Source organism: Callithrix jacchus, chromosome 11, assembly GCF_049354715.1.
Source record: "Callithrix jacchus isolate 240 chromosome 11, calJac240_pri, whole genome shotgun sequence".
NCBI lineage: Eukaryota > Metazoa > Chordata > Mammalia > Primates > Cebidae > Callithrix > Callithrix jacchus.
This window is the reverse complement of record NC_133512.1, coordinates 105,059,055-105,075,342: the sequence shown is the minus strand read 5'-3', so window position 1 is coordinate 105,075,342 and position 16,288 is coordinate 105,059,055. Positions and strand designations below refer to the sequence as shown.

At 44.7% G+C, this 16,288-nt stretch overlaps 1 gene segment (V, D, J or C); it reads left to right on the top strand.

Annotated features, from left to right (window-relative positions):
- The first annotated feature begins 2,187 nt into the window (after nucleotides 1-2,187).
- LOC100395241 (T cell receptor beta variable 6-1-like) lies at nucleotides 2,188-2,926 on the top strand. The segment is given in 2 exon segments: nucleotides 2,188-2,266; nucleotides 2,355-2,926. Coding segments are annotated over 2 exon segments (423 nt in total).
- The last annotated feature ends 13,362 nt before the right edge of the window (nucleotides 2,927-16,288 follow it).

Below are 16,288 nucleotides of genomic sequence, written 5' to 3'. Positions count from 1 at the left end.
TCATGTATGTCTTATTTTGTAAAGTGTCTGTTCATATCCTTTGCCCACTTTTGAGTGGGCTTGTTTTTTTCTTGTAAATCTGTTTTAGCTCTTTGTAAATTCTGGATATCAGCCCTTTGTCAGATGAATAAACTGCAAAATTTTTTTCCCATTCTGTTGGTTGCTGATTCACTCTAATGAGACCTAACACCATAAAAACCCTAGAAGAAAATCTAGACAAAACCATTCAGGACATAGGCGTAGGCAAGGGCTTCATGACCAAAACACCAAAAGCATTGGCAATAAAAGCCAAAATAGACAAATGGGACCTAATCAAACTCCACAGCTTCTGTGCATGTGTCTTTATAGTAGAACAATTTATAATCCTTTGGATATATACCCACAAACTCCACAGGTTTTGACTAGTCTTCTGCACGGCAAAAGAGTAGTTTTCTTAAGGAACATTTCTAGTGGAACTGTAAAACCTCTACTGCCTAATCCTCTTTAATACATAACTAAATAGTTAACAGGATGAGGAGCTCCTGAAAAGTCATATGGTTTTAAAAGGGGTTGGAGCCAAGAGCTACCAGATCCACGTTAGAGACAGTTCTGTCTGAAGATGGTTGTTGTGAGGAAATGACCTCCAAAGGTCTTCCAAGCCGGTACAGGCAGATTCTACAAAGTTTACATATTCATTTACATTCATTTCTTATCTGCCCATTCACTCCAATTATTTTATGATGATATTTTGATAAAAATTAATCATCTTTAAGGGAAATGGCTTGAGTTTTATCAGACACATATGCAGCTGAGCTTCGTGATCACACACGGAATGTCCTGGGGCCAAACAAAACACAATAATAGTGACCTTGTTGAGACATGATGTCACATTGGAAGAAAGGTCCTCTTTGTGTTGACTCTAAGTGTCCAATTCATAAAATCTAAGCCTTCAGCTACAAAATCCCCTTTTCTTCCTGGAACCAGGCTCCTATCCTGGGTGTTTGCCTCCTGGTCCAGCACGGACACAGACGTGGCACCCACTCATGAACTTATTGGATCCTGGCTGTGACTTTCAGCACCAGGTGGCCCTTTGCTCTGACTTTAATTTCTGCATCCTTCTCTGCTAAACCCCATAGACGGTGAGTGACTCGGACTCTAGTCATGTGCTTGTGTGAAAAGGAAACCAGCACAAGCAGAGGTAAGCAGAATATGAAACAAAACCATGTACTTAGGATCAGCAATGTGACTTACTGGCAGATCCTTTGTTCAAATATCACAAGGAACTTGAAGATCATGACAATGTGACAGCAACACGGGGTCCATTTAAGTGTGGGGCTCTGTGCACTAAGATACAGGTTTTGATTTTTTTTTTAATTATTATGAATTAGTGGTGAGAATTGTGACCAAGGGAATATTCCCTATGAAATATGACATTTAAAATAAAATGAGAGCACTTTTTCTTATCCCGGAGCCTGCTTCCTCTCTCTTCTCCCTATGTCCCTCACACATCAGGACCCCTTTGTGCACACAGGTCATGGGCAGCGCTGGGCGGCCACCATCATCCACAGAGGGCAGTCACCAGCATGAGGTGGTCCTGCCTGCTGTGGTCTCACCCCAGGCACAGAAAGCAAGAGCCCTGGGTGGAGCTGAAGGTGCTCAGCTGGGCTTGTCAGGACTCCCATCTGTCAGTGAATTGACAAAAAACAGAGCAAAATGACTCCTCCAATGCTGATGAGCCTGCCCCTGGGATTTGGAGACCTGATGACAGAGAAAACCAAGATAGGCACAGGACTTTAACAGGATTATGGTCAATTAAGCAAATTAGAAAAGGATACTTGAAGGAGTATTTGGGACACAGGAGTCAAAAACACCAGGAAGACATGAGGATTTTCCCTAAGAGTCTAAATTACAGAAATGTTTAGATAACTAACACCAGTGTATGAATGAGGAATTATATTATCACAGGGATAAAATTTATACTGAGTTACAAACTGTTTACAAAAACGCGAAGAAAAACTTGTAAGGCTGTGTCGATTCAGACAAAGGCATTCTTCCCATCCAAATTGTTCACTTTATCTTGAATTTGACCATCTGGAGAAGAGGCGTGGCCTCTCCTGACAGGAAGGCGCTGGGGCCCAGGCAGGGAGAAGGAGGTCTCAGAATGACTCCCTTGAGAGCCCTGTTCCCCGTTCATCAACACACAGACCCAGAAGACTCCTCCATCCTGCAGCACCTGCCATGAGCATTGGCCTCCTGTGCTGTGCCGCCTTTTGTCTCCTGTGGGCAGGTGGGTCCTGGGAAGGGCCCCTGTGTGGATATCAAGGCCCAGAGCTTTCCCACTGGGGCTGCAGCATTGGATTTGTTCTTCTTTGCAGGTCCAGTGAATGCTGGTGTCACTCAGACTCCAAAATTCCAGGTCCTGAAGACAGGACAGAGCATGACGCTGCAGTGTTCCCAGGATATGAACCATGACGGCATGTACTGGTATCGACAAGACCCAGGCATGGGGCTGAGGCTGATTCGTTACTCAGTTGCTGAAGGTACCACTGACAAAGGAGAAGTCCCCGATGGCTACAATGTCTCCAGATCAAACACAAAGGATTTCCCACTCAGGATGGAGTCAGCTGCTCCCTTCCAGACATCTGTGCACTTCTGTGCCAGCAGTGACTCCACAGTGCTGCATGGCCGTCTCCTCTCTGCACATAAAGGCAGGGAGGCTCTGCCCTGCTTCCCACCCAAGACTCAGTGATGCCTTGGGCAGAATTCTCTGTGTCAGGAAACTTGGAACCCTATCATCCTGGGTCTGAGGCCCCCAGGATGAAATAGGATTTGTATTTCAGACCCACCTAGACTCCCATCTCTCCCTGGGGACCATGCTGCTTCCTCTCTCTAGGGTTCCCCCAGCCCCACCCTCACGTGGTCTCTCCAGTGTCCCACCTTTTCCATATGAGCAGTCACCAATCAAAGCCTTGTTGTGTTTCTCCACCTTCCACTTCCCTGCCCCTCTCTACAGCAGCCATGAAGGGACCCCCTCTTCTGTGCCTTCTTCCTTCCCATCACAGTGACTTCAAAGTCCATTTCCTCTGCCCTGAGCTGGAGACTTCTTTTCTCAAGTGGCCAACTCCTTCGTGTGCTTCAGATCTCAGCATGATCAGCCCCCGTTGAGGGAAGTGCTTCCTCGCCTTCCAGCTGAGATCAATTTTTCTATTATAAGCACTGATGGTAACATGTGCTTGTTAGTCAATAGAGTTTAGTACAGTTGGAGTTCTCCAGTTTACTTGTCTGAATATTTTTCTGCTCAATTCAATTTTGAACTCCATAAAGGCGAAGGCTGTGCTTGTTACATTTACCAACAGCTGTGCCTGGCATGAAGGGAGACTCATTTCACAGATAATAGTTGAGTGAACCAATGACAGGCTGATGGAGTGACGGGTGGGTGGATAAACCAACAACAGGAACATTCTAGATCAGCTGTACCCTGGCAGAGATCTAGAGTTAACTGTACCTGAGATGCTCTGCTGTGAGCTTATCGAAGGACACGCTTGTTTAACAAGCATTGGACTACCATTGTGCAAACCAGTTTGTTCAGTTTGTCTAGGAATTACCAATTTAAAATATCACACGTTCTTCAGACTCAATGAAGATAAAGTCTACATTACATAATTCTAATATCTAAGTTATTTTTTTAATGTTTAGGTTAGGAACCAAAAGGGAAAGAAGAGGGATTATCTGTAGACTTAGGAGCTTTTTTCTACTGAAAATGTATTTATATAATTTTTTTCTTGGAGAAGCAGGTAGGGAAAGTTATGTCTACACAGCCTTACAGGTGCTAATTTATGGAGATTGTATCATAAAAGATGACAAAAATGAGAATTGTGTTCCACAGGGAACATTGTGGCTGTCCTGAGAGCATGTTCTGACCCCAGGAACCAAAGCCAGGAGTGTGTCTGGCCACCCAGAGTGCAGAAGCCAATTCTTGGCCCCATGCATCTGGGATGAGACTGGAGGCAGTGGAAGGCTTTGGACACGGCATTCTGCACTCTCAATGCCAGCCTCTCTGAAATTCCACAGATTAATGTCAGATACGTAGACTCCCACTATTCAGACAATTAAAACAAGAATCAATGAAGAAGACTGAGTAGAAGCAATAAGTAATTGAAACATATGAAGACAAGTAATTTTGCCATTAAAAGATATATAAGTTAAAGTGATATATTTAAAGGCATACGAGAGCGAATTGATACGTGAACAAGAGAAAAGAGACTGTCAGAAACTATCAAGGAAACACAATAGTCAAAGAGAACACAGACTTGATGAAGATTATCATTGAAAACAAAATGGAAATGAAGGAAAGATGACATGCTTTTTCAGAAGACATTCTTACTGAGGTCAAAGACAGTTCTGGAGGAGTTACCTCGAAGGGAACACAGAAATAAATAGGAAACAAGAAAAGTTAACAGATAAGGAATAAAACAAGCTTGTAGGTTCTAGTATATGAGGATATATACATATATAATATTTTGCTGGAACTTCCCATTTTTCTTACACATGATTGAAGTGTCAGAAAGCGAAAGTATAGCGAATGATAGGTGATAATTATGAGACAGTAGCTGAGAATCTTCAAGACATGTTTCAGGACCTGAATCCTCTGTTCCAACAAGTCAAATGAATATGAAGTAAGATGAAAACATATGTTATGGTGAAATTGTGGAACACAAATGATAAAGAGAAGATTTAAAAGTAGCCCAAAAGATCAGTATCTCCCAGTGGAATAGACTGAAAGGAACAGTGAAAGTCAAGGAAAGATATTAAAAATAAGCATCAAGGCAGAATTATAATTCTCAGTTATTAAAAATTGAGATTGAGGGAAACATATTTATAGGGAGAGAAAGAAGAAACACTGAGTTTGCCACCAAGGTATCTTTTCTGAACTATAGTTAACAAAGGTGGAAAATGATCCCTGGAAAGAGGCATGAGGTGCGGCTTGTGAGGGGACCCATGTGATGGGACAGTCCCATTGGGCACGAGTGACTGGGGGAATGGGGGAGGCTGAGCATGAATGGGGATGGCACAGGGGACCCTGACTTGCAGGAAAGACAATAAGATCACCTTTTGGTGCCTTGTGTTGGCATAGCTGTTGACACATCCTAGAGAGCATGCCCAGCAGACAGAGGAATGGCTGTGGGATGAAAAGATCAACTCGGAGATGCAGCGTGAGGCCTCCAGGTCCAGACAGCATGGGAGCCCAAAGCAATGACACATGGACTGATGTTGTTAAAAAGGAATTTATAGGCTGGGCGCAGTGGCTCACACCTGTAATCCCAGTACTTTGGGAGACCAAGCTGGTGAATCACTTGAGGTCAGGAGTTCAAGACCAGCCTGGGCAACATAGTGAAACCTCATCTCTACTAAAAATATAATAATTGCCTGCTGTGGTGGTGCACACCTGTAATCCCAGGTACTCAGGAAGCTGAGGCAGAAGAATCACTTGAACCCAGGAGGCAGAATTTGCAGTGAGCTGAGATCACGCCACTGCACTCCAGCCTGGGCAACAGAGCAAGACTGTCTTAAAAAACAAACAAACAAAAAACAAGGAACTCATAAATATTTAAATCAGTCATCAAAGTATATCCTAATATAAACTTTTGTTCCTGTGGTTGTGTGGATTAAGAGAGGATGTGATGCCACTGTAGGACCTTCAGTATGGGGACAAGGGTGACCTCCCTTCTCTGCTCCTGCTCACAGTGACCCTGATCTGGTAAAGCTCCCATCCTACCCTGACCCTGCCTTGGGCACCAGGTTCCTCTACTGGGTGGCCCTGTGCCTCCTGGAGGCAGAAGAGTCCTCAGACACCAAGCAGCTTCAGTGTGTGTGTGTGTGTGTGTGTGTGTGTGTGTGTGGAGAGAGAGAGGGAGAGAGAGAGAGAGAGAGGGAGAGAGAGATGGGTGAGAGAGATGACTGTAGTTGTTTTTCTCATTCAGTTCCCAACTCCTGTCTCCGCAGATCACACAGGTGCTGGAGTCCCCCAGTCCCTGAGACACAAGGTAACAAAGGGAGAAAAGATGTAGCTCTCAGGGAAGATCCAATTTGGGGTCATGCAATCCTTTATTGGTACCAACAGAGCCTAGGGCAGGGTGCAGGGTTTCTAATTTACTCCCAAGGCAAGGATGCAGCAGATAAATCAGGGCTGCCCAGTGATTGGTTCTCTGCAGAGAGGCCTGAGGGGATCGGCTCCACGCTGAAGATCCAGCACACAGAGCAGGGAGACTTACTTGGCCATGAATCTCTGTGCCAGCAGCTCAGCCACAATGTGGCACCGTCACTTCCTCCTTTCTGCTCACAAACCTCATCTTTTTCTCTCTTTTCTCAGCTCCTACAAACCCTTAACAGTGGCCTCTCTTTGCTCCTCCCTCCCCAGGGAAAAGAAGTAAATTTGGGCCACAGCTGTCACAGATTCACCCATGAGACACAGTAACTGTAAATGTGGGTGGTGGAAGCAATCGTGGCCCATTGTCACCTGGGGGCAGGTGAGTCCTCAGACGCCAAGTAGTCTCACTCTGTGTGTGTGTGAGATGGGTGATAGAGAGAGATGACTATAGTTGTTTTCATCTGAGTTCTCAGAGCCAGCTCACTGGCTCCAAGGCAAACAATGGGTATCTTAGCCTCGGCCTTCAGGGCTGGGACACGCAGTCTTCTTCGGGACCGGGAGGTTACTGCCCGCATACAGAAGTTCGGGCATGGGCAGGGAACAGGCCTCTTCCCCTGCATGTGTCGGGGCGTCTGGCAGCTGCGAAGTCTGAAGCTTCATCCACAGGAACATTCTTTCTTCTGAAGCCTCTTCTATCCCTGTCACATTGGAAGTTTTCTGCAACACAAGAGGAAACCATTCTTCCTGTTTGACTTAAAAGTCTTTGTGGCTTTTGTGGCAGTTACCTGATGAATACAGTCATGATAAGAATAAGACTTCATTTCTTCTGCCTAGAGTGAGCAATCATTGAAATAATTTCCCTGAGGTTCTTCATTTTGTTTTCATTCACCACTGCTCCCGTGTGGAGAGGCATCCACTACTGCCGCAGGGTCACTTGGTTCCCCAGGAAATCCAGTTTCTAGAACTTGAATGCTGACTAATAAGATTGTATATATGTATAACGTGCAGCTTGCCATTAAAAAATGTACGTACATGCTGCAAGGACTAAATATAGCTAATTAACATATGCAGCGCCTCAATCCTTATCCTTTCCTGTGGTGAGAATATTTGAAATGTACTGTTAGAAATTTTCCAGAACACAATGCACTGTTACTGATCCTAGTCAAATAGACCTTTATGAGTGAAATTTGGTATCTGTTGACCAACATCTTCCCAGCACTCCATCTGTACTCCAGCCTCTGGTCATTACTGCTCTAGTCTTTTGATTTGAAATAATTTCCCTGAGGTCTTTAACTCAAGAAGTTGGGGGTATTTTCTTTATAATAAGGCTTATATTACTTTTTGTTTTCTTTGTTACTTCACTGTATTATTTGTTATAAATATAAATAAGTATATTGTAATACAATCCTCCACCCCTCTATGGGTGAAGCTACGGTTCACATATTCGAAATTTCAAGCTGTCATCAAAGCTGACATTTTCTGGGAATCCTCAGAGACAGCCCCAGACACCAAAGTTAAGACAGAATGTCCCAGATCAGCCAGGACAGATGTGCCTGGGTCCTGCATAACTGGTTGAGGAATTACACTTCCCTGGGGAAGTATAACTTCTGCCTGCTCACACTAGGCAGAAAAATGTTGTGGTGCCGCAGACACCAAACTTCTTCGTCTAGCAAATGATTGTTCTGAACCCATTCTAATTTTGCCATTATCAAATCAGTCCTTGCTCAGTTGCCATGTGTCTCCGGGGAGTGAGGGCACAGATGGAAATTCCCTGACCTTTTGGGATGCAATTTCAAGGACTTCATTACACCTTGTGTCCATCTTTTTTACCTTCATCCATGAGACCCCTGAGACCCATGGTCCCAATAGTGGACCAGCTCTGATTCTTAGGCTCCAACAGAACTCAGACCACAACTGTAAACACCTGCGCTGAAAGAAGATGTAAATCCTGCCTACACTGAGAGTGAACATACACGGGTGGAAATGGAAGAGTGTATTAATAAGCAAAAAAAGAATAAACGCCCTGCTCTAACGAAATGTGAACTGTAGCTTCGCCTACAGAGAGGTGGAAGATTTTATTACAATATACTTATTTATATTTATAACAAATAATATATGTGAAGTAAAAAAGAAAACAAAAAGTAATATAAGCATTATTATAAAGAAAATATCCCCATCTTGTTGAGTTAAAGACCTCAGGGAAATTATGTCAGATCAAAAGACTAGAGCAGTAATTGCCAGAGGCTGCGGTGGAGATGGGGTGCTGGGGAGATGCTGGTCAAAAGATATAAAATTTCACTCAGGAGGATGAAGATTAAAAGATCTTTTACACAACAAAGTGACTAGAGTTAGTAATGGTGGATTATACTCTGGGGAAATGCTAACAGGGTTTAATTTTTGAATTGAGGAAGAAGAAATTGAGATTTGGGAAAAGTCAAGAAAAGAGAAGCTAATCAAAGATGACTGAAAATAAAAACAGAACAGAAAGCGATGAAAAGTGGGATTCTGTGCACCATGAATGCTCTTCTCCCCACTCTAAATGTTTTTCATACCTAGAAAATAAAAAGGAAGGACTTGTAGCAACTGGTATCACGTTGCGGCCAATCCCAGTTGGGAATAACAGCAGTCTCTTGTCTGGTGTGAGAACCCAAGTTCTTGGGTCCTGATGTCTTCCTTCAGGACTTCTGGCCCTGATGTTAACTCCTCAGGGAAGTCAGGTACTTCCTCAAACACAGAGAAGGTCCAATTGGCCTTGGTTCCGAAGGAGAACATGCTCTGCACTTTTCCCAAGATGAATTCTACTTTCCTAGGAATGCTTGCTAACACTCGCCATCCAGATCTGATTACCTTCTGTGACCAAGCGGTTTTAGAAGACTTTGTAAAACTCAGCAGCCGCTCACATCCTCTGCGTTTGCACTCACTGCTGGCACAGCCAAGAAGGACCTTGATTTTCCCACAACATAGCTAGACACTGCCCTTCTGTTAAGGATGGTCTCCCACCTGCCTTCCTCTCCACTGCTCACCCTGACATTCTCTGGCACTCTACCATGTAGCTCTCTTTATTTTCGTACGCCAAACCAAGAATATAATGGAAACTGCCTGATGTTTATAAAATGAATAAATTCAAGTCCACTTATATAGACGCTGGAATATTATGAGTTGTTTTCTTCTCTTTACAAGAGACTTCTCCTGCATGAAATATACTGGAGAGTCTCTAGGGATAGGCTCAGTTTTCTACACAAAGTCTGCAATATTCTAAGCAAGTCTCTCTTGACAGTCATAACTGATTACTTGTTCTCTAAAGTACCCTGTGTCTAAAACCAGAATTTGCAAATGTTCTTCTGAAAAAAAGAAAATCATTATGTTTTAGTCACTTTTATCCAGTCTCGCAATCTTGCCGAAAAATATTTCTCATCATAATCTTACTTTCCAAGACCACATCTTTAGAGATTTGGTGAGGCTGGACACATCAACAAGGCTGCTTCTCAGAAATCAACCTAAGACACTGAAAGAAAAAGTAGCCGTGCTCGGGAATTGAACCTTATCAGCCTTGCCAATTAAACATATTGTGTGAATGTGTGCTTGTGAGGGTGCGTGTATTTTCTTGTGGAGGTGGAAACAGTTTCTGTGGGTGGCATTTACTGAGCATCACTAGATCACTGGTAGAGTTTATAGGCACTTCCCTAACCCCAGGGAGTGACAGCAGATGTTACCGCCAATCGAATCTGCCTAATTATAGCTGATAGGGTTGTTCATTTAAAAATTTTACAAATTCAGAAATAAATTTGTAAAATCAAAAAATCCTCTCATAAAACACACCGTGTAACATTTAGTGATATTAATTTAAATACAAAATATGAAAAGATTGGGTCTGATTAAGCAAAAGGAGCCATGGAACAATGCACAGCATCTTGTCTAGGTGGGCTTGGCGTCCTTACACTGCTTGATGAAGGGTCTGTTTAATTCTGTTTAATTCCAATCTTTTGAAGGTAAAATAAACAATTATTGCACTTAGAGAGCAGTGCAATAATTGTTTATCTTCAGAAGATTGGTTCATGTGTCCTTCTGCCTCACGTGGCGCAGGGTGAATTTGAAGATCAACCGTAAATTGGCCTCTTGGGGAAAGCATCGAGGGTGTGTGTGAGAAGATGGGGGCTGTAGAAGTGCCAGTGAGCCACCTTTGTTCCCAGTTTGGACAATGGAGGTCATCAGGTCAGATGTGAATCCAGGAGGCTGTGGAACGTTGGCCACTTGGAGGCGCTGTGGCTCCACAATGCTGCAGGGAACCCTGGTGAGGGGTGGGAAGGTGACCAGGAGAGGAGGGTTGAAGGGTATGCTTGGCTGCCTTCTGGCTTCAGGAGAGTGGTTTGATTCACAGTGGATCCTGCGTTAAAAGCAAAGTCCCCATTGACAGAGAAGAGTAGAAGTGCCCGAGGCCTCCGTTTACCTCCATTTTCTCTGTGTCTACTTGGGCAGTGGAGGTGAAGGAGCTTGGGCCACAAGGGCTGGGAATCAGTGTCAGGGCAGGGACAGGGCAGGCAGAGTCCAGTAAGGTGTGATGTGGGCAAGTGGGCGCTCCACCCACCAAACCTTTAGTTTCAGGTCTGTGCGGGACAGATGCATGAAGCAGCTCAGCCTGGTGGGGCCTGCCAAAGGGTGCAGGGGGCAGCGGTGGCCTGCAGGGAGTAACTGGGAAAGACTAGTTCCCACAGAAAACGACAGAGACATTCTTGCTCCCACTCAGGAAGTGACCATGAAGGACATGCTGCCAGCTAGAAGGGTTCAGGCCCTGGAGAGCTGACAGGCCCTTCCTAGGCACTCTGCACGGCTTCTGCATGTCATCTGCCTTAATAATCACATAAATTGTACAGGATAAGAATTATTTTACCTGTTTGTGTCTCTGAGGGAAATCAGCTGTCCTGGGTCTCATATTTAATAAGTGGCTGAAGGCAGGGTGCAGCAGCTCACACCTGTGACCTTAGCACTTTGGCAGGTGGAGCTCAGGAGTTCGAGACCAGCCTGGGCAACATGCTGAAACCCCATCTCTACTAAAAACATAAAAACTTGGCAGGGGGTGGTGGTGCACCCCTGTAATCCCAGCTACTTGGGAGGCTGGGGCAGGAGAATTGCTTAAACCCTGGAGGCGGAGGTTATGGTGAGCTTCCAGATAGCAAGATAGCGCCACTGCCCTCCAGCCTGAGTGACAGAGCAAGACTCGTCTCAAAAATAAAAAAAAGAAAAACAGAATTAACATTACCTCCAGCAAGACAAGTTTCTATCAGTTTCATTCTAGCATCTCTTCCAGAGGCTGTTCACCCAATTTGGTCAAAAACACTTGCATGAAATAGTGAGGTCAACGTTTATTTAAAATCGGCTCTTTAAGAATGGCCGCTTGTTCAATGGTTATCACCATCACCACATGTGGCCTCTCGTCATTTCAGTTTCTTTCCCCTCTCCCTTGTCCCTTGCTTTCTTCCTTTAAAAACCTTCATTTGTCAACTGTGTGGTGCAAGAGGGTAGCTACTGGGACACTGGATGAATAAAACTGTATCCTGGGGTATACCTGTTATGCTCACGGAATTTTAGGACTGAACAGTGTTGAAAATAATTTATTTCAGCCCATTCTATTATAGATGAGAAAATGAGACACTGTATAAAGTATGTAAACATAAATATTGACTAAATGGCTGACCCCACGTAACGTGTATTTTGTATCCTTAGTGCATAGGTAATGTGTGAATTGCTTTTTGCCTTGTTGGAATGTAAGTATCATGAACGTGAGTATGTTGTTAACTCAAGCTTTGCAGTAAGTAGACATTCAATGACTACAAACAGGTAAAGCAGGCTTGCAGTTCCAAGAAGGACAGTAGTGAGTTTTCCTGTTTATTGCTGCATCCCTAGTGCCAGCAGTGTGTTCAATACATCACAAATGAACCACCCGAGTCTATTGTTGGAAAGGTTTCATCAGAAGATGACAGCATTACCAAAGACACAGTGTGTGTGTGTGTGTGTGTGTGTGTGTGTATGTGTGTGTGTCTGTGTGTGTCTGTGTCTGTGTGTGTGTGTGTGTGTGTGTGTGTGTGTGTGTGTGTGTGTTGCCTTCCTGGCAGTGGCAGTTCCCAGTGTTCCTCTTGGTAGTTGCTGACTTGGAGTTTTTCTTCCTTGAAACAGTGGAAAGTTTTTGTTTATAAATGTACCAACACACATGCCTTTCCCTCTAAGACCCAAACGTTGGGGAATTACCCACTGACTTAGGCCACTGAGGGCTGAGTGCTGGGCCTCACTGACCACAGCCAGAGGAGCTGAGTCCCTACCCCTCCACAAAGGCTGGGGTGGAAGGACGATGGCAGGGAAGGGAAGGACTCTCAGCAGAATACATAGGGTCGTGGTTCTCAACTGGGGGTGACTCAGTGTTGTCTGGGGAAACTTCTGGTTGTCACTTGAGGTACAGCTACTGGCATCAGGTGGGTGGGGCCAGGCAAGCTGCTAAGTGTCCTAGGTGCACAGGACAGCCTCCCACAACAAATGGTCATCTCATCTGACACATTAGTAACGCCCAGGTTGAGAAATTCCAGACTAGGCATTGGGTTGTAAGTTTTGTACCAAAAGGAGTGTAGCCTGTAGACAACTCAAAGGAAGTGCAGTCCCCACTTAGGTTCAGTCCAAGTGCCATGTTGTTTGCCTTCGTCACCACTGATTCCCAGCACATGGTGACTTCTTACTCTCCAGCGCCATCCTGTTTCCCATCAGCGCTGCTCCTCGGACAGCTGAGAACATCACAGGGAGCAAGGCTGCAGTTTATTCTTCTTTTAAGTGGCTGCAGCTGGTACTCAGGTGCGAGGTGAACTGGCAAACCAATCTCTTCTGAAATAGGAGTGGTCACTGGGCATTAGTCAGATACTCAAATGAGCAAAGATTCAAGAGAAGAACAAATGTCCTGCATTATTTGAAAAGGAAGGAAAAGATCCAGAGAAGAAAACCAGCCTGACTGTGAGAGAAGGGCCTGAAAGGGAGAGGAAGGGAGGAGGTGGTCAGATTCTGGGTAGGGAGCAGGGAGGAAGGGAGCTGCTGGGGCAGGAATGACAGTCAAAGACACATCCTGGAGGCCACAAGTCCACCATCTCAACTATTCCCAGGAATTCCAAAAACTCCTTTAAAGGAGCAAGTGCAGGAAAAGGAGGAGCCATGCTAGAGGAGACCCTGAGAATAGGGGAAGGATTACAGGCTGTGACCTCACTGGCACAGTCCTCTCAGTGGCAGTGGAAACCACAGCCTAGTCTTCTCACCACTGCAGACCTGAATTCTGCCCTGGGCCTTGCCTGCTCTGCCTGACTCTGCCATGGGCTGCAGGCTCCTCTGCTGTGTGGCTCTCTGCCTCCTGAGAGCAGGTGAGTCCTGGGCCCAGGTGACATGATCCTGTTGGAGTCCCTAAGCCTTTTCATCATGACGACAGCAGGCTACCTCCTGGGATTCACCTGAATTCTGCTTCTTTCCTTTGCAGGTCCCTCGGACTCAGCCGTTTCCCAGACTCCAAAATATCTGGTCACACAGATGGGAAAGAAGGAGTCCCTTAAATGTGAACAGAATCTGGGCCATAATGCTATGTATTGGTATAAGCAGGACTCTAAGAAACTTCTGAAGATAATGTTTATCTACAATAATAAGGAGCGCATTTTAAATGAAACAGTTCCAAATCGCTTCTCACCTGAGTCTCCAGACAAAGCTCATTTAAATCTCCACATTGAGTCCCTGGAGCTTGGTGACTCTGCTGTGTATTTCTGTGCCAGCAGCCAAGACACAGCCCTGCAGAGTCATTGCATCCCTGTGCACAAACCTCCCGGCTCAGCCAGGAAGCTGTGGGGCAGTGTGTGCACCTGCACCCAAGGCTCCAGTCTCCATTCCCTGACGGCCTCTGATGGAGTTTCAGTCTGTAGTGCAGCCTGCCAGTGCACCTGATGTGGCAATTCTCCATTTTATGTACACAGAACTCTCTCAGAATTTTATTTATCAGCTAAAGCAGGTGTTCATAACAAAGTGAGCAATGTATCAGGATTTGGCTAACAGAAGAGGAGCCTGTCCCATGTACTGAAGATCTTAACTGATGGGAAAAGCCGTTTCTTGTCTTTGTCTGCTGTACATAGGGGTACATATTTTCTGTAATGTTATGATTATAAACACACTGTTGTTAAAAATGGTTGATGAGCATAAGCATAAAGGAGAGGGGAAGGAAAATATTGCTAAGATCAAGAGACAATTTGGATTATCAGTTCATGCCACCCCAAAATCAACCTCCTTTTTGATCCATATTACTACCAGTGTTACTGTAGCAAAATATCAGTTTCATCATGCCGTTCCACTTGGAGTAGGACCAAGTGAAATTTCCTTTTCAACAGAAAAATATTTGCAGAGGCATGAAATTCTATGGCAATAAATAAGCTGGAAAGAAAATGTCGGAGACAAGCCAGCGGAGGCAGCCTTGTGCACTGTAGACTCCTCTTCAACAAGAGTGAGCAGCAAGAATCTCTCCCAGTTCTGATGAGTGTCATCTCGAACTCTCCTCAAGACAGCCGGATGACTGGGGATATTGGGAGACATGAAAAGGACTTTGGACACAAATCTCTAGGCAGTGGTGAGCCGCTGGTCCTACTCCAAGTGAAACAACATGATGAAATTGATATTTTGCTACAGTAACACTGGTAGTAGTGTGGATCAGAAAGGAGATAGATTTTTGGGTGGCATCAGTGATTAGGAGACTTCTAAATATCCTACATGAAAGGTTAGAAAGAGTTTGTGTGAAGCATTGTGAATGACATAGGCTTGAGGCTCTGGATTATGTTATCTCTTGGAAAGAGTGTTGGATTTTATTCTGGGAGGGTTGAATGTAGGACTTCCTAGAGTCTTCTTCAGCTTTGCCCTCCCTCTTAGGGAGCCCCAGCGTGTGGTCCTCATTGCTAGTGCATGGCCTTTCCAGGGTCTTCGTGGGAATCATTGCGTATTCACCAATCACTCCACTGTAACGGGGTCTGAATGTCCTGTGTGTCTTCTGAAATCTCTGCCCACGTCTTCAGCCTTCCAGAACTTGGTCTCTGCTCAGCCTTTTGGTCTCCCTTCCTCTGCATCCACAATTTACGATCTGGCCCAGGAAAAAAAAAATGGGGGATTTTTCTTACATTTTTTTTGGGTTCCTTTTTAGTATTCTGTGTCCTAAATCCCAGCTGTCTTAGAGTCAGTCATGTCCTCCTGTCTTCAATCACATGTACTACTGCTGTTTAGGATAGACGTGTTTGCTTGACTTGACTTCACGTTCACTATTGCACTCTTCACTCTTCCTTCTTGCAATTCACGTGTCCTGAGGTCAGTTTCCTTCTTCAGATCTATCCCAAATTCAGATGACTTAAACTCACCTGTCACTCACCCTGTGCTTTGGGAAATGTTTACGTTAGCTATTGACCTCAGGGCAATCAAGCTTCCCATTGTCATTGTTATTCAAGGTAGATTGAATTCCATTTTATTAAAAAAAAAATCTTTGAAATTTGGTTTACTTATTGGAGCCAAACAATGCAATCACATTCTTTTTAATTCAATTTTTATTTTCTTTTTCTTTTTTTTGAGATGGAATTTCGCTCTCGTTACCCAGGCTGGAGTGCAATGGCGTGTTCTCGGCTCACCGCAACCTCCGCCTCCTGGGCTTAGGCAATTCTCCTGCCTCAGCCTCCTGCGTAGCTGGGATTACAGGCGCACGCCACCATGCCCAGCTAATTTTTTGTATTTTTAATAGAGACAGGGTTTCACCACGTTGACCAGGATGGTCTCGATCTCTTGACCTCGTGATCCACCCGCCTCGGCCTCCCAAAGTGCTGGGATTACAGGCGTGAGCCACCGCGCCTGGCCCCCAATTTTTTTTTCTTTTTTGGTGGAAGGGCCAAGAACTGTTCCCTTGCTGAAGCAGACACCTATTATAATAGTTTTAATAGTAACAACCTTAGTCTTTAAATCAGGGTTGATTTTAGGTTCTTATATAAGAATGAAATATCTCCAACTGTAGAGGGTTGAAGGTATGTCATATATGAAACCTGTTCAGGAGGAGACGATTCAACCACTTTTCTTAAATTCGGATCTGCATGTCTTAACAGTCTCTGTTTTAAGGGCCACATAAAAATA